Source organism: Natrix helvetica (assembly GCF_964273705.1).
Source record: "Natrix helvetica genome assembly, chromosome: Z".
NCBI classification, from domain to species: Eukaryota; Metazoa; Chordata; class Lepidosauria; order Squamata; family Natricidae; genus Natrix; species Natrix helvetica.
The window spans coordinates 101,051,641-101,074,794 of NC_138554.1; the positions used below are offsets into that span (position 1 = coordinate 101,051,641).

Genomic DNA, 23,154 nt, shown 5'->3' on the forward strand with positions numbered 1-23,154 from the left:
CATTCCCTATTTTGACTACTTGTTGTCTATTTGACAAGAATATTTCATTACCCAAACTACTAACATCATCAGTGCTAGTGACTATCACTGATGAAGTTACCTAATTCGGGTAATGAAACATCTGCAAGAAAACAAGCAAGTTAGAGAGCACCAAGGATCCCTCATATACCATACACCTGTTCTCAGGAAGCAAAGCTAAGTTATTTTCTCACTATGAGGAAAATAATTCCATTTATTAACAAATACAGTAGTTCCCTTTGGAATAAAAATTCCTACTGTTGGCTCTTGTCTTTTAAGTCCCTTGATTTTGGCATTATGTGTTTTGGAAATTTACTGGTACTCATCAGAAGTTTAATGCAAGTAACAGAAGAGGAAAGCTTCTTTACTTACTTGTTTATCTGTTTGTTTATTATTTGTTTATTTGTTATATTGTATGGCATCTATCAAACACAGTGATTCTAAGTGGCTCACAGTAACCAATAAAAACAATATAAAAATAAATCACACTCTTTCCACCAAGATGCCAGAACTCTCCCAACTGTTAATATCCCGACTCAATTCTATCCTAGCCCAGTGCTTGGGAGAAGAACCAGTCTTCAAAACCTTTTGGAAGACTAAAAGAATAAAGTCCTCCCAAATCTCAGGGAGAGGTTCTTCCAAAGAGATGGTGCACATATGAAAAAAGTTCAATTCAAGGATCCATTGGATGATATCATCCACAGGAGCAGAATCCAACCACCCTGTCCAAACTAGTAAGATGAGCAGATGCCCTGAGAGAGAAGCAGTCCTGCAAATAACTGTACATGTAATCCTCAACTTACAACCACAATTGAGTCCAAATTTCTGTTGTTAAGCAAGACAATTGTTAAGTCCCACCTTACAATCTTTCTTACCATAATTGTTAAGTGAATCCCTACAGTTGTTAAGTTAGTAACACTGTTGTAAAGTTAATTGACTTTGCTTGTCAGAAAGTTACAAAAGATAATTGCACAAATCACTGCAACCGTCATAAATAGGAATCAATCATAATAGAGCTGGAAGAGACCTTGAAGATCTTCTGATCTTCTGTTCAAGTAGGAAACTCTATACTATTTCAGCGAAGTGATTCTCCAGTCTCTTCTTTAAAACCTGCCGTCATGAAGCACCCAGAACTTTTGATGACAAGCTGTTCCATTAGTTAATTGTCCTCACTGTTCAGAGGTTTATAAAACAGTTGCCAAGCATCTGAATTTTGATCATGTGACCATGGGGATGCTGCAGTGATTGTAAGTGTGAAAACCAGTCATAAGCCACTTTTTTCAGTGCTGTTGCTACTTCAAATAGTTACTAAACAAATAGTTGTAAATTGAAGACAACACGTGTTGTCATTCCATTTTATTCAAGCTTACTTGAGGATTGGTTTTTTTCCTTGATCATTCTTCCTTCATGCTCAGCAATGGCCAGAAGAACAATGGGATTTTCCAGTAACCAAAGAATAACAATCTGATCATCATAGGCCTAAATTTAAAATTACCTCTTAAAGCAAAGCCCAGATGAAAAATACGGCTTTTCTTATTCTTGGTATAAGATCACAGCACAGAATGATGAAGTAAGCATAGACATTAAGAAATCAATCAATCAATCAAATATTTATAATTGCTAATTTGCAAATTATAGAGAGGTGGAGGACAGGAGATAATTAACTCCTATAAAAAGCAATCAGTGGCTGGATTAATATATTAGCCATCAAATTAAGTATTAGATTTGCACTATATTATATCGCACATAATGTTTCTGGTTGTGGTGGTGAGTTTATTTAACAAACTATGTCAAAACAAAACAGTGTACATTAGATCTTATTTTCTTTCATGAGCCAAACCAATGTGTCTCCATGAGCAAATATGTAGGATGGATACCATAATTGTCATACACACTTACCTGGAAATGTAGATAAAGGAGAAGCTGTCACTGGTCCACAAGGTACAGGTATAATAGCTTGAACAGATAAGTCAGCACTGAAATTTCCCAGAAGTGTGTATGTCTTTGTTGAAATAGAATTGTTGGAAACAAATAACCCACTACCATCTCCAAAATTCCAGTGATAAGAAATAGCAGAATGGTTCAGATAGTGGCTGGGATCATGAATCCGAACATCAAATATAATGGGGATATCCTTGATGAAGATCAAGTCTGAAATATTGCGATTGTTCTTCTGTGATATGTTCACATAGAAGGGGATTTGATCTGCATGTCAACAATATCCAAAAAAAGATGAAATTGTAGCTTTACATACAATAGATAACACTATACTCATGTACTAGCTCTTCCTAGAGAAGTACTGATGTATCAAGGACTGGTGTCTCATTTGCTTGCCTAATGTGTTGCATAAACCTTTCCCATCTCTCCACCCTTGCACACAACATTTCAAGTGTTTTTTTAGTTTTAAAATGTAAAAACCTGATAAAAAGCAGGAAGGAAGGTTGTGTAGAGAGCATTGGCTCTCTGATTGTGTAGACTTCTGCTAAGAATTCTGGAAGCTAAAATCAGCCCATAAGTAACATAAATAGTCCACGTTTGATTAATTATAACTTAACATTGGGGACTCACCAGTTACAACATAAATAGCATTTGATGTGGTTACAGGTACAAATGAGCGATAACCTCTTCTGTAAACTGCCAACTCCATTATTTGTTTACCAACAGTGATATTTGTTGTGTTGATTGATATCATAACTGATGAACCTCCTTTTATTTGATAATATTGTCCTAAAAAAAGTAAAACATAAAAAAGATGGTAGTACTATGGGTTTTTTTTTGGGGGGGGGGTTTCTATATAATTGCTCTTTGCAAAGGAAAGAAATACCCTGTTTCCCTGAAAATAAGACCTCCCCGGATAATAAGCTCAATCGGGCTTTTGAGCGCATGTGCTAAAATACCCCCCCCCCAAAAAATAAACCCTCACCCAAAATATTGCAACACAGCAGCAGTCATGAGGTGATTGTGCTCGCTGCCTCCTGCACCTCAAAAATAATAAGACCACCTTGTAAATAAGACCAAGCGCTTATTTCAGGGGTCAAAAGAAAATAAGACCCTGTCTTATTTTCGGGGAAACACGATATCTTACTCTATCAAAAGGGCAAAATGAATAAATATAATGCTTCCGAATGAATTGCATGTTTGTTAGTCCTCCTTATAAACAGCCCAAAAGTTTTGCACATGATTCTGTCATTTTATGTCTAGTATCATAATTGTGTTCCTTTTCCATGTCTTGTACATTTGCACAAACCACTTGGCAACTCATAGCAATAGTAAAATTTTCAACTAAACTGGGCTAACTTTGATTTGCAGTAACTCTTTTCAAGATTAACGAACTATTTATACACTTATATCCATACACTTACATCTATTACAGTTATAAGGATAGTGCCATTATGTAGTTCACCACCAGATAATATAGTTTTTTTAAAAAATCCCAGTTATGCCTGAGCATATCAGGTATTTGCCATTCTATTTTATTCTCATTGGGGAGTCGACCTGAAGTTCTCCAGCTGGACAGACGTGGGGGATATGAGCTCTGAAGAGTCTCACATGAACTCTGTCTGACAAACTGTCTCCGAGATCCGTTTTTGGATCAGAACCCCCCCCCCCCAGGGGTGGGGGAGAAGGGGCAGTGTCTCATCAGACCCAGGAGTGTAACAGGTCCCTCGTAGGTCAGAGATTTGCCCTCTGAATCGAAGCCAGGGCAGCAGCATGGGAACGTGACTGCACAAGAGCTGGCTCCAGTCCAAAGCAGCTGAATAAGAGCGTGCAAAGGTGAGATGAAAGCCTGATAAGATCTATTAACCCATAGTTATAAATCAGAATTTGGAAAAGGCAAAGAACCTTTTATAGGTATAACTTTATACGAATTCCATTTGTTTCCCCTCCCCCCCGTAACAACCTCTTTTTTGGATGCAGTGCAAGATGGATTCAAATTTCCCGCTATCCTCATAATGCTGTTACATTCTTTTAGAACATTAAGCGCCCCTATTTTATCTCATCTTATGATTTTAACTATATATTATTAGGCATATTTCCACCTTTCCCCTCCATTTCCCCCCCCTCCTCTAATAACTTTCCTAGCTAATGTTTTTCTTGTTTGTAGCCCGGCATAATCATTTCACCTTTCATTATTAATACATATCAGCTAACCTACTATCTTTATTCATCTTAATTAGTTTACCTTTGATTCTTTTTTGCTTGCAATCCTTTCTATACCATAAACACATATTACATTTCAGTGTTACAGTTAATTAAAGTTCACAATAGCATATGCTTTACAAACATTCTCCACCTTTCCTCCCCTCTCATCTACCAATTTTTATTTCACCTTCCATTTATTTTTAAAAAATCTTAAATCCCAATCTCTGAACTTCTCCTTTCCTGCTATTTATATATCTTTTCTTCCCAATATTTTTAATAGCTTTTTGCTGTACCATTCATCGTGCCCTCTTCAGGATTTCCTTTTGTTTCCTCAGTCTAGTTTCCCTTTTTCTTTTCTTATATTTTCCTTCCTGTAATAAACTCTTTTTCTTTCTTTTATCGTGCTGCCTGTCTGCTCCAGTCTTTTCTTTTCCTTTCTTTTGTTTTTTTTTATTGCGACACACTCTTCCCTTTTCCTTGTGTTCCTATTAAGTCCAATGAGATCCTTTATCTGCTTATTATTTCCCCGACTCTCTCTTGCTTTTTCTGTCTGTGGGTTTTCATTTTCAATGTTTTCCAGGCTATCATCCTTTCTCAATCCAAATGATTCACGCATATTTTTCAACATTTCGTATATTCCTTTAAGATCCCACCCCTCTCCATAGTGCCCGACTTTTAATTTGCTATTTTCCTTCTTCAGGTCATTTCCCAATTCTTTATATTTCAAACTTCCCCACTTCAAACAAAAAAGGAAGAGGGTTTCATTGTAAAAGAAAGTAGTTAAACTGCTTGTGCTCAATTCAATTCCCTGTCAAAATCAGCTCTTTCGTTTTCTTTTGTTCTTCCGAATGAGCTTTTTCTAGTAGAAATGTAAACGTAAATGTAACCTTTAGCTCTATGAAGACACAAAAATGCAAATTGTAACAAAGGAGTAGGAGAGGGAGGGAGTTTCTTCTTTGGATTTTAAATCTTGTTGAAATCATGTTGAAAGCAATGCTCTTAGCTTTTGTTGTTAAACTCTGGCTGCCCATTCCTTCAGTTCCCAATTTCGTCTCTGCCTGGTAATGGTTGTTTTCTGGTAAGTGCCTCCACTTCTTTTTTTCCCCAGTCAGATATCTTAAGTTTTAAATGTAAACTTTAATCTTTAATCTTTTTTTTCTGTATTAATAAAATATTCAGTCCTTCTTTTAATTCCGCCTCCTAAGCTGGATAAACATTCCATACTCTTTGGGCTGTAATGTTTTTAAACCGCCATCTTTTTTCCTTTCTCTTTGTTTTGTTATGCAGTTCCCAATTCTTCCATTTATGCTAGTTTATATTTGAATTCTCTCCTAATCACAACTCCACTTTTATTCTATCGATGGGTTTTTAAATCTTCTCACCCGATCTTGTCACTTTGTCCAACTGCCACTCCTGCTCTCGTGCTTAGCTTGGTTGCCTCCAACTTTATGACAGACATTTTGCCATATCTGCTTCCCCCATTGCCTGGTCATAGAGCTAATCTCTGGCATTCGAGGAACCAGTTTCTTCCCTCTTGGCCATTCGAGACGCCACTCTTTTTTCACCTTCACTTGAAGAAGGATCTGATCTAAAAGACTCTGAGGCAATGGTTTGTCAGCCTGGATTCCACAGGTTCCTCAGGAGCCATTTCCCAGTCTGTCTCATTGCGGCGCTAACCAGAAGTCCGGAAAAGGCAAAGAACCTTGAGAGTATAAATAATATTGATGGACAGATCGGGATTTTTGTGAAAAGAAAGAAGGGGAAAAATGGAGGGTTGAATCACTAGCCCCAAAGAGGGCCATTTGCTTGAAATAATTTGGACAGAAAGGAGAAAAAAAGAGAAGTGACAAACCCACTTAAACACAACCCACTTAAACGCAAACTCTAAATTTGATTTTGAACTTGAAAAGTTTGTGTTTTTAAAGGAGTCTAGGAGCGTGAAGATTTGCTTCATCCGAGTGTCTTTTAACTAACATATCTTAAGGAACTCCAATTAATGAGAACTGGAATGCAACAAGGGAGAAAGATCAAGAAAAAAGCACCATCTCCTTGCTGACAACTGATAACCTAATCTTGCCTCTGTGGTAAATTTTAATTAACCAACTGCCATAAATCAGAACTTGGAAAAGCAGGAGGGAAGAGAAACATATCGGAATTTAGCTGTATGCAAATTTGTTCCAATTTTGAGCAATTATAACCAATGAGAAGCAGAAAGTATCAAAGAAAAATAATAACAAAATCAAGAACTGGAGAAATACGAAGTCTTTTTGGAGTTGCTAACTGACTGAATATGATAATGGAAAGATAATTAAATAAAGGTTAAAACATATGGAATATGGACAAATATGAAACTGATATGGGGAGATTATAAAGCAGAGGTTTCTGATTCACTTTTATACATGATAATTAAACTGAGTTTGCTAATTGATTATGACAGTAGAAGGACTATTAATCACTGGTTAAAATATATGAAACATGGACATAAATAGAACTTTTAAGATGATGAACAAAGTGAGATGTGTACCGCTTATTAGTCTATATAGTAGATTAAGGTCTTTGTGAACCTTTGTGAAGTTTGGTGAATTTTGGAGAACTCTACCCCAAACTTTACCCTGAACCTTGGAGAATCTTGGAGCGCCGGGTGGGAGCCTCTGGAACCATCTTGAATAGTCTCCCACCTTCTGGTCATCTCTGCCATTTTACACAACTAAGAGATATTCGATCATTCCCCTCCCCCCTTTTTTTCATCCAAGTACATTAACATCTCCTTCCCCCTACTAAGACCCCAACTCATCATCTATCAACTTTTTTTCATCAGCACCCTGATCCCACTGGGCTTTTAATTATCTATTCGAGGTTAGACCTGCTCCGCCTGCGGGAGGCCCCTCTCTCGCAGGTATGGCCCTTGGCTCTCTCAAGGGCCTGACTTGATGACGGGTTTGTGAACCCCGAGAGGTGGAAGAAACGGAGGCTGAGGGGCTTTTTATCAAAATGTTTTTTATTGTTATTAAGGGGTTCCAGGGAGGGGGGGGTGGGTTAACCAGGCCGGGAGAGGAGCCAGTGCCAGACGAACAGGTGAGTCCAGGAGGGAAGTGAGCGGGGTGGGGGGGGGGGAGAGAAGGAACAAGTTATTCCAACAGAGGGTTGTTTGATTACAACGGTCGCGGGGAGGGGGGGATGCGAGGACAAGAGAAGATCACAAGGTCGGTTGGGAGACCGTGGCTGCTGGCTACGCCCGGTCGTTTGTACCAACCCCCGCAACCTAGGTGGCCAGGAACTACAGAGCCAGGGCCTGCGGCTGATGCTTTGCAATGCAAGGTCCATGACCAACAAGGCCCCCCTCATTAATGAGTTGATCTCTGAGGGGGAGCTGGACCTTGCAGGGATAACGGAGACCTGGTTGGGCCACGAGGGTGGTTTACCCCTCGTGGAAATGTGCCCACCGGGTTTCCGTGCATTCCATCAGCCTCGGGCCCTGGGTAAGGGTGGTGGGGTGGCGGTAGTTATACGGGAAGGTCTAGAGCCGAGGGAGTTCACTGTTCCTCAGATACCCGGGTGTGAGTCCCTTGGTGTGAAATGGGGCCCAGGGAGGCAGTGGGGTTTGCTGATTGTATACTTGGCTCCTCGCTATACATCAGCGGCCCTGCCCGAGCTCCTCGAGCTGATCTCGGAGACGGCGGTTGAGATCCCCAAGCTTTTGGTTATGGGGGATTTCAACCTGCCGTCAAAGGGAGCAGCATCTGAGGTGGCTCGGGAGTTCATGGCTTCCATGACAGCCATGGACCTGACCCAATTAATTCAGGGTCCCACACACGAAGGTGGCCACACACTGGACCTTGTTTTTGTATCTGAGCAGTGGATGAGTGATCTGGGAATAGGGGATTTAGTTGTTACTCCCCTGTCATGGTCAGATCACTCATGTCTCCGGCTGGACTTCCCTGGCGCTACCCCCCACCGCGAGGAGGCGGGACCAGACTGTCCAAGCTGGTACCGCCCCAAGCACCTGATGGAGCCGGATAGGTTCCAGACGGAGCTTGGGCCATTACCTGTAGCCCTGACCCCCGCTCGGTCGGAGGACCTAGCGGCCGCCTGGAATAGGGCGGCGGCTGGGGCCTTAGACCGGGTTGCGCCTTTGCGACCTCTCCTGCGGCAGCGACCCACCCGAGCTCCTTGGTATACCGAGGAGTTGAGGGTGATGAAGCGCCATAGGAGACGTCTAGAGAGCAGGTGGAGGTCCTCACGCTCCGAATCTGATCGAACACAGGTAAGAGCCTATTTACGGACCTACCTTGTGGCATTGAGAGCGGCCAAATGTAGATATTGTGCCGCTCTTATTGCGTCCGCTGATAACCGCCCTGTTTAGGGTGACCCGCTCCCTCTTATCGCAGAGGACGCGGGGGGCGCCCTTGCAGGGCAGAGCAGAGGAGTTTGGGGAATATCTGCAGGACAAAGTCGCTCAGATCCGGAGCGGATGGGCCCCCTTCAGTGGACCGGACAGGCCGTCAACAGTGAGTCTTGTGAGACCATTCTGGGAGGAGTTTGATTCTGTTGCCCCCGAGGATTTGGACAGGTTGCGTGGACGGCTGCGACCCACCACATGTTTAATGGACCCGTGTCCCTCCTGGTTGGTACTGGCATCTTGGGAGGTGACTCGAGGCTGGCTTCTGGACCTGGTGAATGCCTCATTGGGTGAGGGATCCTTACCAACTGCCTTGAAGGAGGCGGTGGTGAGGCCCTTACTTAAGAGGCCTTCACTCAACCCAACGGAGCTAGCTAATTATCGTCCAGTCTCCAACCTTCCCTTTCTAGCGAAGGTTGTCGAGAATGTGGTGGCGCAGCAGTTTCCACGACACCTTGACGAATCCGATTATCTAGACTCACGCCAGTCCGGCTTCCGACCCGGGCACAGCACGGAGACAGCCTTGGTCGCGTTGGTCGATGATCTCTGGAGGGCCAGAGATAGAGGTTGTTCCTCTATCCTGGTCCTATTAGACCTCTCGGCGGCTTTTGATACCATCGACCATGGTATCCTATTGCGCCGGTTGGAGGGGATGGGAGTCGGAGGTACCGTTTTGCGGTGGATCGGCTCCTACCTCTCCGACCGGAAGCAATGTGTGTTGACAGGGGGGCAGAGGTCGACCCTGAGGCCACTCACTTGTGGGGTGCCACAGGGGTCGGTCCTCTCGCCTCTCCTGTTCAACGCATATGTGAAGCCGCTGGGTGAGATCATCCGTGGTTTTGGGGTTGAGTACCATTTGTACGCTGATGATACTCAGCTGTACATTTCAACCCCAAACCACCCCAACGAGGCTGTCGAAGTGATGTCCCGGTGTTTGAAAGCCGTCGGGGTCTGGATGGGGGACAACAGACTCAAACTCAACCCCTCCAAGACTGAGTGGCTGTGGCTACCGGCACCTCGGTTCAACCAGCTGATTCCATCACTGGCCATAGGGGGCGAACAATTGCCCCCTGTGGAACGGGCGCGCAATTTGGGCGTCCTCCTTGATGCCCGGCAGCCGTGGCAAGGTGGGCGTTCCACCAGGTTCGCCTGGTGCGCCAATTGCGCCCCCTACTGGACCGGGATGCCCTGCGCACGGTCACTCATGCGCTGGTGACGTCCCGCCTGGACTACTGCAACGCTCTCTACATGGGGCTGCCCTTGGGACGCGCCCGGAGACTGCAGTTAGTTCAGAACGCAGCCGCGTGGGCTGTGATGGGGAGTACTAGGTACTCCCACGTAACACCTCTCCTGCGCGAGCTGCACTGGCTACCTGTGGTTTTTCGGGTGCCTTTCAAGGTCCTGATTACCATCTTTAAAGCGCTCCATGGCACAGGACCTAGTTACTTGCGGGATCGCATCCTCCCACACACATCCCTGCGGCCAATTCGCTCACACAGGGAGGGGCTTCTCCTAGTGCCGTCCACTAGGCAATGCCAGCGGGCGACACCAAGGAGTAGGGCCTTCTCTGTGATGGGCCCAACCCTCTGGAATGACCTCCCCCCCGACATCAGAACCACCACTGACTTCCGCTCCTTCCGGCAAAAATTGAAGACTCACCTGTTCCGATTAGCGGGCCTGGCATAATTACAACTGTTACCTCCTGGTAGACGTATTATTCACTGGTTATTTTAGGGGTATTGTTTTTAATTTAATTTGTGTGTTTTTTAGGGGTTTTAAAATTATATTTATATATACTGGCTAACTGTACAGTTCTTTTTAACTCTATTTTTAACCTCCTCCATATTTAACTGTACATATTTAATTTTTCTATTTATTATATTGTGATGTATTCCTTGCATGGACTGTACACCGCCCCGAGTCCCTTTTGGGAGAGGGGGCGGTCTAGAAGCACAGTAAATAAATAAATAAATAAATAAATAAGGGAATTGTAATGAATATTGAACAGTAAGGATTGCCATTTATAGACAATTATGGGTAATCTAAACCAAGATATGGAAAAATGGAGGGGGAACATAAAATATACTTAAAATGGGAAACTATTTTATTCTCAATGGAAAGAGACAACAAATGTCTAACTAACTCATACATTTTCTAAGCTTTTCCTAAAATCAACAAGAATTAAGAAACAGAAAACAAAGGAGAGGAGCCATAAATTAAAAGTGAGCACATAACATCATTCAACCCAGAGTTCTCATTTAAGCAAATGAACAGGATCAAATTATCGTACTTTGGACACATCATGCAATCATTCACTTCTCTGGAAAAGGCTGTAATTCTGGGAAAGGTAGAAAGAAAGAGAAGAGGATGACCAGCAGAAAAATGGATAAAGTCAGTAACAAAGGTAATGAGTATATTATTGGGAGACATAAAATCCACGCTTGTGGTTGCTAGGAGTCAGTTTAGCGGCACATAATCAAAGTACTTCATAAATAGAAGGTTCCACATTTAATTGCTAATGAAATGGATTTCAAATAATAAGACTGGGAAATATTTCTTTCTGGGCCAAAATATATACAAGAGATAGGCAGCCTAATGGCTCCATTCAACTCCAGCCAGAATACTTCAGTGTTCAAGGATAATAAAAACAAATCCAATACCTCTGGAAATCTGATTTTTCTGTGACACATTTGTCATTCTCCCACTTGGTAGTCTCATTTGCCTCAATTTTTTCAACATTTAGAAGGAGCAGGTAAGAAGTGTCTCTAGCATTTATTTATTTAAAAATTTAGATGCCCATATATGTATCATTTAAAGACTTGTCCTCCCTCCCTCCCTCCCATTAGCTGCCTAGCATGTTGTCAGACGTGGAAGTCAAAAAAAGAAAGAACAAATACACTACATAAAATAAAAACACTTTTATAAATGAGGAAACACAAAGTATTCATTTCTGACAGAAAAGCCCTTAAAGATATGTGAAGTTATAACATAAATGCTAATTTAAACCAATGGTGGGTTGCAGGCAGTACGCCCCAGTACGGGCGTACCGGTGCCAACCCGGAGAACTGGATACTGTTCCGGTACGGTGCTCCAGAGAGCCCACCCGTGCTCCTTACCTGTGTTTAAAGGCATAGGACACCGCCGGGCCCATTTCAACCATACCGGTTGGAATAGAATTTGAAACCCACCACTGATTTAAACCTACATGATTTAGTAGCTGAGTATTTATAGATTTTAAAATACTTTTAAAATATCAATATAATTATAATTCATTTCAGAAAAGTTCTTCAAGGTTATTGTCTTTTTATAACTCTGCATCAATTGTACAATTTTCTGTGAGAAAAATATTAAGAACGATTTGCTATGAGATGTGAACATACCCTTCCTCAGCTTGAAATGCTGTGAAATATGTCTATTTCCCAAAACCTAACTGTCAATAAACAGCTTTTCAATTTTCAAAACAGCTCTGAAGCAATGACTTTCTCAGAGAGCTCCATTTTTGCTCATATATTCCCTAATAATAAGGACCAGAGGTAGTATTCAGCAGGGATAGCAGAAATTTTGAATAGAGAACTGGTAAATACCACCACTGACTGCCCCCCCCCCCAATTCATTCTCTGCCTCCCAAGTCCCAGCTGATCGGGAGGAAATGGGGATTTTGCAGTAACCTTCCCCTGGAGTGGGGTGGGAATGGACATTTTACAGTATTCTTCACCGCCACACCCACCAAGCCATGTCACGCCGACCAATGCATGCCCACAGAATCAGTAGTAAAAAAAACTGAATCCCACCATTGATAAGGACACTTGCAAATAATTTTGGATAGAACTGTATAAAATAAAAATAAAATAATATCTAGAAGTACATTTTAAAGACTAACCAAGTGTGTGAAATATGAAGATGTAATTCCTTCTCCTCCATTCATGGTGATAAGGAAAAGATTTTCCATCTGGGAAAACATTATAGCTGATGTTATGTGTGCAATTTATCCAGCTACAGTCATCAATCCACTGGGTCCAATTATAAACATATTCATCAGAAAGAACTGAAGAATCTAAAAACAAAAATGAAAAAAATAGGTGGGGGGGGGAGAAGCAGAACAATTTTTAAAGCATTTTATTCAAACTAGTGTCTTTCATATATTGGAATTTAGTTCCTTCATTTCAATAGAATGTGGAAAACTTCAGATTGAAAAATAAGGATCAAGTTTATCAAAGCTGCAGTCCTAAACATAGTTATTAAGAACTTCCTGGACTAATACAGATTGCCTTAAGAAGAAAAACAAATTGGACGCAATTTCAATCATATTAATAAAGTCATATGGTATCTAAAGCTAGCTAAATTACCTGGCCCCCTGAAGCAGAAAAATCCCATCTTGCGCCTTCTCTTACAGTAAAATAACCCAATAATAGCAACAGCAATAAAACCATGCCAGCAATAAAAAAAATGTAATTACTTACTATTTAGGCACATTCGATCATATATTATATTGCTGTCATTATCTTCCTTCTGACATCTGGGAAATTTTAGTTTTGCAATAAATGTCACATTAGATCCTATAAGAGCTGGGCTATCAGAGGTCAAACTAGCTACTACTCTTCCCCCTGAAAAGCAAAAAATAAAATAAACTTATTACATTACTATTCTCCTTTTCCTTCACAGAGCACCAGAAAACTGCGGTGCACCAAATTCCCCATTATGTTTTCCACTGTCATTTTATTTTGATTACAATTTTATGCATTATGGAATCAGTTTGCTGTTGCAATATGCTAGAAACCAGGAGACTGAGAGATGTTCCCCTGCCTTAGAACAAAGCCAGATGGGTGACCTTGGCCAATCACTCTCCCTTAGCCTTGAGAAGGAAGCAATATCAATTCTGAAATCCTGCCAAGAAAATTGTAGGGACTTGTCCACGAAGTCACTGAAGTCAAAAGGGCTGACTCAAAAATTGAGATATCAATATGCATACATGCACATAGATAAATATTATATAGACAGTCCTCAACTTGAGATCACACTTGAGCCCAAATGTATCTTGCTAAGTGAAAAAATTCGTTATGTGCGTTTTGTCCCATTTTACAGCTTTTCTCACCAAATTTCTTGCCATATTTGTTAAGTGAAACAAACAGTTGTTAAATCAGTAACATGGTTATTAAGTGAATCTGGTTTCCCCATTGACTTTACTTGTCAGAAGGTTGCAAAAGGGACTCACATGATCCTATGCAACCATCATAAATGTGAGTCAGTTGACAAGCATCCAAATTTAAATCATGCGACAATGTGGATGCTGCAACAGTCATAAGGGTGTAAAATGGTCATAAGTCACTTTTTTCAGTGTTTTTGCAACTTCGAATAGTCACTAAGCAGACTATTGTAAGTTGAGGACTACCTGTACTACATCTTTCCAAAATGTTTCATGATTCTTAGAGTTTTTATAGCATGCACTAGTCTTTTCACTTTCTAAAAGATATTTAATTTTAATAAGTTAAATCAAACACAGTATGAAAAATTCTGTTTGTATAAATTAAAATATTCCATGCAAATAGCATAATTATATTGTGCAATACTTTCTGAAGCTAGCTAGACAACAAAATCATCCATGCATAAGATGGGGATGTCTGCTGGGACATTCAAAAAGTTTTCCAAATGCAACACACACACACACAATTATAGATATATAATTATAGATATATGTTTTATTTTTATTTGACTGTACACCGCCCCGAGTCCCTTTGGGGAGAGGGGGCGGTATAAAAATCTAAATAAAAGTAAAAAAGTGTGTGTGTGTATAATTTTGTGTTTATAAAGTGGATTTAAAAATGGTTTTCCCCCTTCATATATAACGATTGAATAATTTTTGAAGCTTGTAAAATATTATTGGAAGTGAATTTTAAAGTATGTATGTTAAGAGGAAGTTTAAAATATATATTAGAACTAAAACATTGGAAATGTTTTTAAAGAAAAGTTTAGTATTTTAAAATGATGTAAAAAAGGGGTTTTTTCCCTTTAAGTTTAAAGAATCTGATAGAATATAGTGAATATAGTCAAATCTTGCTTAGTTCTCTTTCTTTGATAAACCATACTGTATGTCAGGCACTCAGCCAAGTGCCCAACAATTAATGTTTGAAACCTAATTGAAAAATAAATCAATAGAAAATTCTTATTTACATAATTTAAAACGCCTGATTTATAATCTCATATCAGAGATGTATGTGTGTCAGTAGGAGGATCAAAAAAATAAAAACGATGACTGTGATCATGAGACTATAGCATCATCTCTTGTTTATGACTGTCCCAGTGTAAAAGGGATGAGCCTCCAATCATGTGGTCTTGGCTAGCGTGAGTTTTTGGATCCCTCTGTTGGGGCCATTTCACTACAAAATGTACAGACTAAGTTCAAATTTGGAAAAAATACATTTTTTAATTTACAATCAACAGAGAAGAAACATTTCTTTTCCATGTTGAACAGTTGGACATATAAATCTTTTAGTCCTCTAATCTATAAATCAGAGGTGGTTCCTACCAGTTCGGACCAATTTGGCCGAGTAGCTAGTAACTCGGCCTGCCATACCCCCGAACTGGTTCTCTCAGTGGCGCCGTAGGTGACGCCATCTTGTTTTTTGCTTCTGCACATGCGCGGAAGCATTTTTTAGTACTACGCATCAAGCGTGTGCATGCAGCGCGTCCCTGAGCAAACCAGAAGTAGCAGCAGCTAGAACCCACCCTTGATATACATGTAATCAATAAGTAAATAAGTAAGTAAAAGCAGAGCATTAATGAAGAGATCTTTTCCATTTACAGCAATGCAGCAATGGTCTGACTGTCATATGGTTATGGCCCAAAATACTTTAGAATTTTAATAATTGAAATCAGTATTTTAAACTGGGATAAACCCTCTCTCCCAAAATTCTGGCAATAGTGCAGCTTTTTTTTAGTAAAAACTTTTTCTAATATCATGCATCTGCTACCAATACTAGCTCTTTTGCATCAGTTTGCATCAGGAGCTTAAGATAGCACTAACCCTAAGTCCTAAATTCATGTTAGCCTGAACCAAGATTCACTTGAATAAAATCTCAGGGAAGAAGACTATTTCTAATTTAAAGTTCTTTTTAATGCCAATAACATTTTTATACTCAAGGGTTACATTTAAATAGCTTGTGAAATAGGAAAATTCTAAGTCTAACCTTAAGCATAAGACTTTACTCTAAAACTATCCTCAAGTTCAAAGTATTTTAACTAGAAATCTCAAACAAGCTAAATCCTAGTCTTAGATCCATGTTAATGCCAATATTCTAAACCATACACATAAAAACAGTGATGGGATTCACTTACCTTCCCTACCGGTTCGCAAATGTAAGCATACGTGCCGCGTCTGCACACACGCACCACCTTCTGCGCATGTGCAGAAGGTCATGCATTACGTTGTGGTGGGTGGGTGGAACCTACTGCAGCTCCCACTATTGGTTCGCCCAATCTGGAGCAAACCGGCTGAATACCACCTCTGCATAAAAACCATATCACAACTCACCCTGCCTCACCTTCGCCATGTGCATACACAGAACTGCCTCCCCCTGCCTACACACAGGTAAGCATTTGCGCTAGACTAACCTCCCCTCCCCACTGACCAGCATCATCAAAGCCGCTGTCATTGCAACCCCCTCCCCTTGGAGCTCCAAGCAGGTGGTGGGGTGGTGGGGGACTGGGGGTGAGCCCTCAGCACTTTTTCCACTGGCGGGAAAAAATGCTGAGGAGGATCCTTGCTCACCTTTCACCTGTTCAGCTGGCGGGGACAGTGGCAGGCAAACGGCCAGGACCGTCCAGCATGGGCAGGGCTGAGCAGTAAGGGAAGCGAGCCCCGGGTCGGCATCCCTACCTCCTTCCTCTGAGAGCCAGCTTGGAGTATGGCCAGCCTCCCCCACCTCTGTGCTCTTCCCTCACCATCCATGCGGAGCTTCTGCCAGTGGAGCGCCTCCTATTTCACCCCCCCTGCATGCCCCACTCCACTGGCTGCAACCTGGCCCCTGCCTGATCAGCTGGGTGGCTGGTCGGGAAAGTGGCAGGTGAGCGGGCAGGTGGCTAGGGCCGGCCTGGCCTCCAACACTCCTTCTGGCATGGGCAGCTGCACCAAGCAGTAAGGGAAGCAAGCCCTGGGCCATCATCCCTGCCTCTTTCCTCCGAGAGCTGGCTTGGGGGATGGCCAGTCTCCCCCACTGCTGCACCTTCCCTCATCGTCCATGCAGAGCCTCTACCAGTGGGGCACCTTCCTGCTGGCTGCAGCCTGCCCCACCTGGTCAGCTGGGAACCAGCCAGGAAAACGGTGGCCGAGCAGCTGGGACTGTCGCGTGCCTCCTTCCCTCACCCAGCTGCTATTGCCGGGAGGCTGCCAGGGCAAGTGAGGGAAGGAGAGGGGCCAGAGAAAGAAAGGAGGTGCGTGATAAAGCAGCCCCCACTATCAAGGGCGAAGGGGCGTGCCTTCACCCTCTGCTATTGCATGCCTTCTTTCTTTCTCCAGCCCCTCTCCTTCCCTCACTTGCCCTGGCGTCACCCTGGTGATAGCAGCCAAGCGAGGGAAGGATAAGGCAGCCCCCACAGCAAAGGGCAAAAGGGAGTGCCCCTCCAGGCATCCTCTTGTCTCTGCTTAACACCCTGCCATCGTTTCTTTGGCCGTTTTGACTTTGTAATGCAGGGGAAGAGCAGGAGAAAAAGCAGCAGGAGGCGGATGGGCAAAGAGAGAAAGCGGGGGGGGGGGGGAAATCACTCGCAAGCATGCTGTCTTCACCCATGCAGGTGGCGCTTTGCTGCACCTGCCCCAATGAGTGAAGGAGGGGCCGGCCACAAACCGCCCACCTGTGTTCAAACCAGCCTGCCTCCTCTCTCCCTGCACAGGCTCTCTGGAGGGGGAGAGAAGGTCTCTCCCAAGACTGGCTTCTTTCGTTCCCTCCTGCGGCGCCAGTCTGCAGGGGGAGGGCACGGACCATTCGGTGGCTGTGAGGAAAGTGAGGCAGAAATCTTCACTGGTTTTGTGGGCATGGCTAAGCAGGGGCATGACTAAGTGAGAAGCATGTGACTGAGTGGGCATGGGCATGAGTGATGTCAAGTTGGCCATGCCCACTCAGTCAGATGCCCCCTACCTAGCCACGCCCACTGAATTTATAGTAATTTTTTTTGAAATTTTGATACGTCCGTTGAAGTATCATAGACTAATTCCAAAAGAAGCACTGAGCATAAAAAGTAGCCCTAAGTAAATAAAGCATAATGCTAACATCAGCCTAACAAACTCAAGTAAACCTAATGTTAAAACTGTCTAATTCCATTAATAAATTTTAATCCAAAGCATGTAGTTTCCAAATTGTGTGTTGGGGTACTCCATCAGCTACTGCAAGATAATATTTTGTAAAAATGTTTTTTATGATATTCATTTACAAAGCTCAATTTTGCAACATTCATTTGTGACATTATATCTTTTTAACAGTAAAGCTGCCATGAATTGAGAAAGTTTAGGATCCTGTACCAAATTAAAATCAGTTGCATCACAGAATAATTTTCATTCTATTATCGTTCATCAAGATATAATTACTTACAAGTCTCAAGAAGTCTAATCCAGCGATGGCAAACCTTTTTTGGCTCACGTGCCACAAGTGGGGGGAGCGCAGGAGGGTCGTGTGCGGGCGTGCCACACCCATAATGCAACACGTGACCCCCCCAGTGCGCATGCGCGCACAACGCGCGACCCCCCATTTTTACATGCTTTTTTCACCCTCCCCAGGCTCCAGAGGCTTTATAGGAGCCTGGGGAGGGCGAAAAGAGCCCCCCGCCCCCCTGGAGGCCCTCCAGAGGCTTCAGGGACCGTCCGGAGGCTTCCCTGAAGCCTTTGGAACGCTTAAAACCACCCTCCAAGCAAACCAGAAGTGACTTCCGGGTTGCTCGGAGGGTTCAGGGACCATCCGGAGGCTTCCCTGATGCCTTCGGAGCGCTTAAAACCACCCTCCGAGCAAACCGGAAGTGACTTAGACTCTAATCAATTCCAATAGATATTTTAAATCCTAAACATAAATTCAAAAGCATGCTAATTGTAATAGTCTAATTGTAATTGTAAAACATGTTATACATGTTGAAGTCTATAAAGGCAGAACTTTCGTTACTCCAAATATTTGGCTAATGATGGTGCCAAGTCATGTGTGCAGTTTGAGAGAAGAGAAGTTTGATAATATTTACTAAAGATACCCTTAACTTGTGTAAAAATAGCTAAACATTTTAACAAACAAAAAAATATATTATAAAAAACCACCCACATATTTTCAGAAACAAAAAAATTCATTATTCTACAGAAAACAAAATTATCACTCTTGCCAAGCTCCACTTACACTGTATCATCCATATTATTCTACAGTTGCATTCACTTCAGGCTAATTGCCTGCCCCCCCCCCCCATCTTCATCCTATCATGAAAATAGAGCTACCTTTCCAGCAGTTTTTCCATCTGGGGTCTCCTTTCTCCCAGTTAGGATAAAGCTTATCATTCCAGTTATTACGATCAGAATGCCAATGATCCAGTCTGTGGTTGTGCTTGTTATGAGAATATGCTGTTCCACGAGTCATCACATCTCTAAATCCTACACAGAAAAATTCAAAACATCAACAAAGTTAAGAATTTTATTTGTATTCCACATGAACAGAAGGTTTATGTGCCCATGTTCATGCTAATGGATCCTCATTTAGAAAACTGTAAAAATAGCTTTTTTCAGGAGTTATGCAATTCTGCCTTTGGATGGGAGATGCCAAAACTAACCTTCTGCTTTACCCCTGATCACACTATATTGAGGGCAATATGGAATCCGCAAATATGGTTACGTTGTGCCAATCCCTTCTTCACAGAATTTTAGCACTCCTATACACTCAGTATTTAGTCATGTATACTGATAAAAGGTAACGGTAAAGATTCCCCTCGCACATATGTGTTGGCATTTCTGATTCTAGGGGACAGTGCTCATCTCCTTTTCAAAGCTGAAGAGCCAGCGCTGTCCAAAGACGTTTCCGTGGTCATGTGGCCAGCAGGACTAAACAATGAAGGCGCACGGAATGCTGTTACCTTCTCACTAAAGGTGGTTCCTATTTTTCTACTTGCATTTTTCCATTTTTCCTTTCGAACTGCTGGGTTGACAGAACCTGGGACAAGTAACGGAAACTTACTCTGTTACACGGCACTAGGGATTCGAACCGCTGAACTGCTGACCTTTCTGATCGACAAGCTCAGTGTCTTAGCCACTGAGCCACCATGTCTGATATACACCCGTACAACTGCGCTAATTTGAAAATATATCCTATATCTGTTCTGATGAAAGTCTGTTCACTCTCCGTAATCACATTATATATAGTGTTTTGAAGGTTGTTTAAAGCATTTCCCATTTTGACCAATAGACCAATAGTGCCACAGAAGATTATTTTTTTCTTTTTAATTGTCATTATTATTCAAAATATTTGAATTAACATTTTAAAACACAATTATTACTTTGTGCCATTATATGAGGGTTGATTAAAAAGTAATCCTTCCAATTTCACCAACAGAAGCCAAGACAAATGCGCTAGAAGATCTGACATGTTTAACATCTGTTCTTTCACTTTAGTCAGTTGGAAGACAGTGTGAAAAAAGATTGCACTTCTGTGCTTGAATGCTTTAAGCAACATTCTGCAATTGAAGTTTTGATGCCTGAAGGAGACCCTCCAACTGAAATCCACTGCAAATGCAGATTAGGGTAATTACTGTCTTTGATATAAATACTCTGTGTCACTTTTATGAATCTCTCACACACATAAAGAGGGTGAGTTGGGGATAATTGTGTTGTGTACTTAAGAACAAAATATATAATTTATAACTGCAAGTAAAGTGTTTCACTTTAGACAAATGCTGATGAACTGATTAAAGAAAAATAACATCATTCCAATAAAAACTGCAATTAAGCTTGGCACTTAGCAGGAGCATGTGGGTCACATTATTGATGGATTTTTAATATCAGAAGTTTTTGCAACACGAGTTCCTTGCATGCTGATGGCAGAGAATGAAGCTTCAAGAGTTTAAATTTGCCAGCAATTTTCATACTATGAAAGAAGGGAAAGGTTTTCTTAACAGCTATGAGAGCTGTCATGAGAGCTAACCAAGCATGGGCTCATCATAATGATCTAAAAATATTATCATAAAGTTTCAACCGTGGGGGGAAATAAACCTATGCCTCAGCATGAATCTCAGCAACTTTAAGAGGTGTGAAAATCCAACTTCCAAAATTCCCCAGTGTGCAAGCGATCCCCCCCCAAAATTTTTTATAGAATAATAAGAGTTCTAACCTTTTGCACCTTGTAATGAGATTGTCAAGGTCTTATATTATTCATAAATAAATAATTAAAAAAACCTAAAAACCTCAAAATATGGGATGTTTCATAAAATGGTTTTGTTTAAGTCTCAATAAAAAAAACTTTACTTTTTCTTGTTATAAAAGTGCTGCAATAAAATAAAAACTCGTGTCAGAATATACAAATTCTTTCCAGATGAAGAAAGACTTAATTCATTCAACATGTCAAAATTTAGGTTATGTTGATGCATGTCAGAATTTTCCGAGACTTATTTTATTCAAAATATTTTCCATGCACCCATGTCCTGCATTCACCTTTTCCACAACCTTCTCTAAGAATGGGAGGTTGGAAACTGGATAAAAATTAGGCAGGAATCCAGTGATGGTTTTTAAGGAGGAAGTGAACCCGGGTTTGCTTAAAAGCATCTAGAAATGTCCCCTCCTCTAGTGATATATTAATCACATCTGAACCCACCCACTAGTCACCTTCCTTGAGCTTTCACCATCCAGGATGAACAAGGATCTAACTAAGAAGTAGTGGCACTGACAGCATCAAGGGCCCTGTCCACTTCATCAGGCCAACTGAATCAAACTGTTCCTAAATAACATGGCAAGACCTCTCCTGTGGCATCTCACATGGACTATCTCCATGCATGGGGTCCAACTGGGAATGAATCTGAGTGACTTTGTCCATCAGATGCTGAACAAACTCTTCTGCCTGCCCCTGAAAAAGATAGCCTGAGTCCCCATGACCTAGGAGGGAATGGGCAACCCAAAACAAAGCCTCTGGGCAGCACTCTGACAATGCAATAAGAGCAGAGAAATACTGGTGTTTCACCACTCTTACTGCCACAAGGTAGGTCTTAACAGTGGCTCTAAGTCATGCCCATCAGAGTCATCCCTTGTCTTCCTCCAGCGACGTTCTAGGCTTCTCTAGGTCCTTTTCAGAACCTGTAGCTCCTCCATAAACCATGGGGAGGGTTGGAAGCAATGAGTTAAGAGAGGCTGCATGGGCACAATCATGTCCAAAGCCATTGCCGCTGCCACAGTTTTAGCAGGATCATGCAGCCATACCTCCAGATATGTCTCAGTTCCCATCAGGGTCCATGAGTTATTGGGGTCAGACCATCCAAATGGGTCCAGCCTCCCTTTGGTGGGGGCACCAGAGTAAGATATGACCATGAAAAGTCTTAAACCTCCTCCTCACCAGGTCACTCTGCCATTGCTCCGACAAAAAAATTAAGTGTGGCATGTGACCATTGTCCCAAGTCAGGCCAGAAAATCTGAGATGGCTGCCATGGTGGCCATGGATCCCTGGACTGCTTCCAAGGCTGCACTCAGGGATGGCAGCTTGAAGTCACCCAGAACCATAAGTTTGGGGAACTCCACCACCAGCCCTGAGATGGTCTCCAACAGTTCAGACAAGAAGTTTGCTGCACAGCAGAGAGGCTGGTATATTAGCAACAATCCCATCTAATCTTGTGAGCCCAACTTCAGGAGCAGGGTTCCACAACCAGAGCTTTCTGGAGCAAGGATCCTGAAAACTAATAAAGATTTTCTGATAACTACTGCTACTCCACCTCCCCTGCTTTGGGATCTTGTCTAGTGCCAACACTGAAATCCACCTGAATTCATCTCCCGGAGAGGAAACCTTCCACTTCCAGTCTCAGTAATGCATGCCAGATCAGTTCACTCCTCTTCAATAAGATCTTGAACAAGAAGATTTTTATTATTGACCAACCTGGCATTCAGCAGCAGGAACTCAAACCCAGGGCCTCCAGGGGCATGCTTTCCAGGGACTGGGGGATGAGCTCAGGAGGCCGGAACACACCACCACTATTAAGCATTGGGGGCATCTTCTCCTGTAACGGCCTATGTTCACTTGGTCGCATTTGCATCATATCTCATACAAAAGAAGGTGAGTCAAAATGGTTGCAGGTGGAGTTGACTTCTCCTGTGAACTTGTCAGCTGTCCAGATAAGCTACTATTAAAGGAAGGAAGGAGGTGGGCTTCTGTGCTATGTCAAGTTGTGCTTCCTGGGAAAAGCATGTGAAATCAGCTATCTGGATGAGTCCTCAGATAATGGCTGCAGCTCAGTATCAACCTTAGCTATAGTACCTAAGATGCCTACTTCTGGTTTTGGTAGGACAACTAGGTCTTTGATTATATTCCCTTAGGAGTGAAAATAGAAGTTGACTGAGAATAGCTCGTGTGCAGATGGCCACTTGGAAAAAATCAGAAAATTAAAAT

The 23,154-nt window shown here is 42.2% G+C and overlaps 1 protein-coding gene across 2 annotated transcripts in view; it reads right to left on the reverse strand.

Annotated features, from left to right (window-relative positions):
• Positions 1 to 23,154, reverse strand: part of GPNMB (glycoprotein nmb) — a 37,536-nt gene that overhangs the window by 10,809 nt on the left and 3,573 nt on the right. For both annotated transcript variants that reach the window (XM_081933742.1, XM_081933741.1), the window contains 5 exons: positions 19,020 to 19,172; positions 13,021 to 13,164; positions 12,441 to 12,614; positions 2,587 to 2,745; positions 1,918 to 2,223 (listed from right to left, as the gene is read on the reverse strand). In XM_081933742.1, coding sequence (XP_081789868.1) covers positions 1,918 to 2,223; positions 2,587 to 2,745; positions 12,441 to 12,614; positions 13,021 to 13,164; positions 19,020 to 19,172 — 936 coding nt within the window. The remainder of the gene's footprint in view (positions 1 to 1,917; positions 2,224 to 2,586; positions 2,746 to 12,440; positions 12,615 to 13,020; positions 13,165 to 19,019; positions 19,173 to 23,154) is intronic.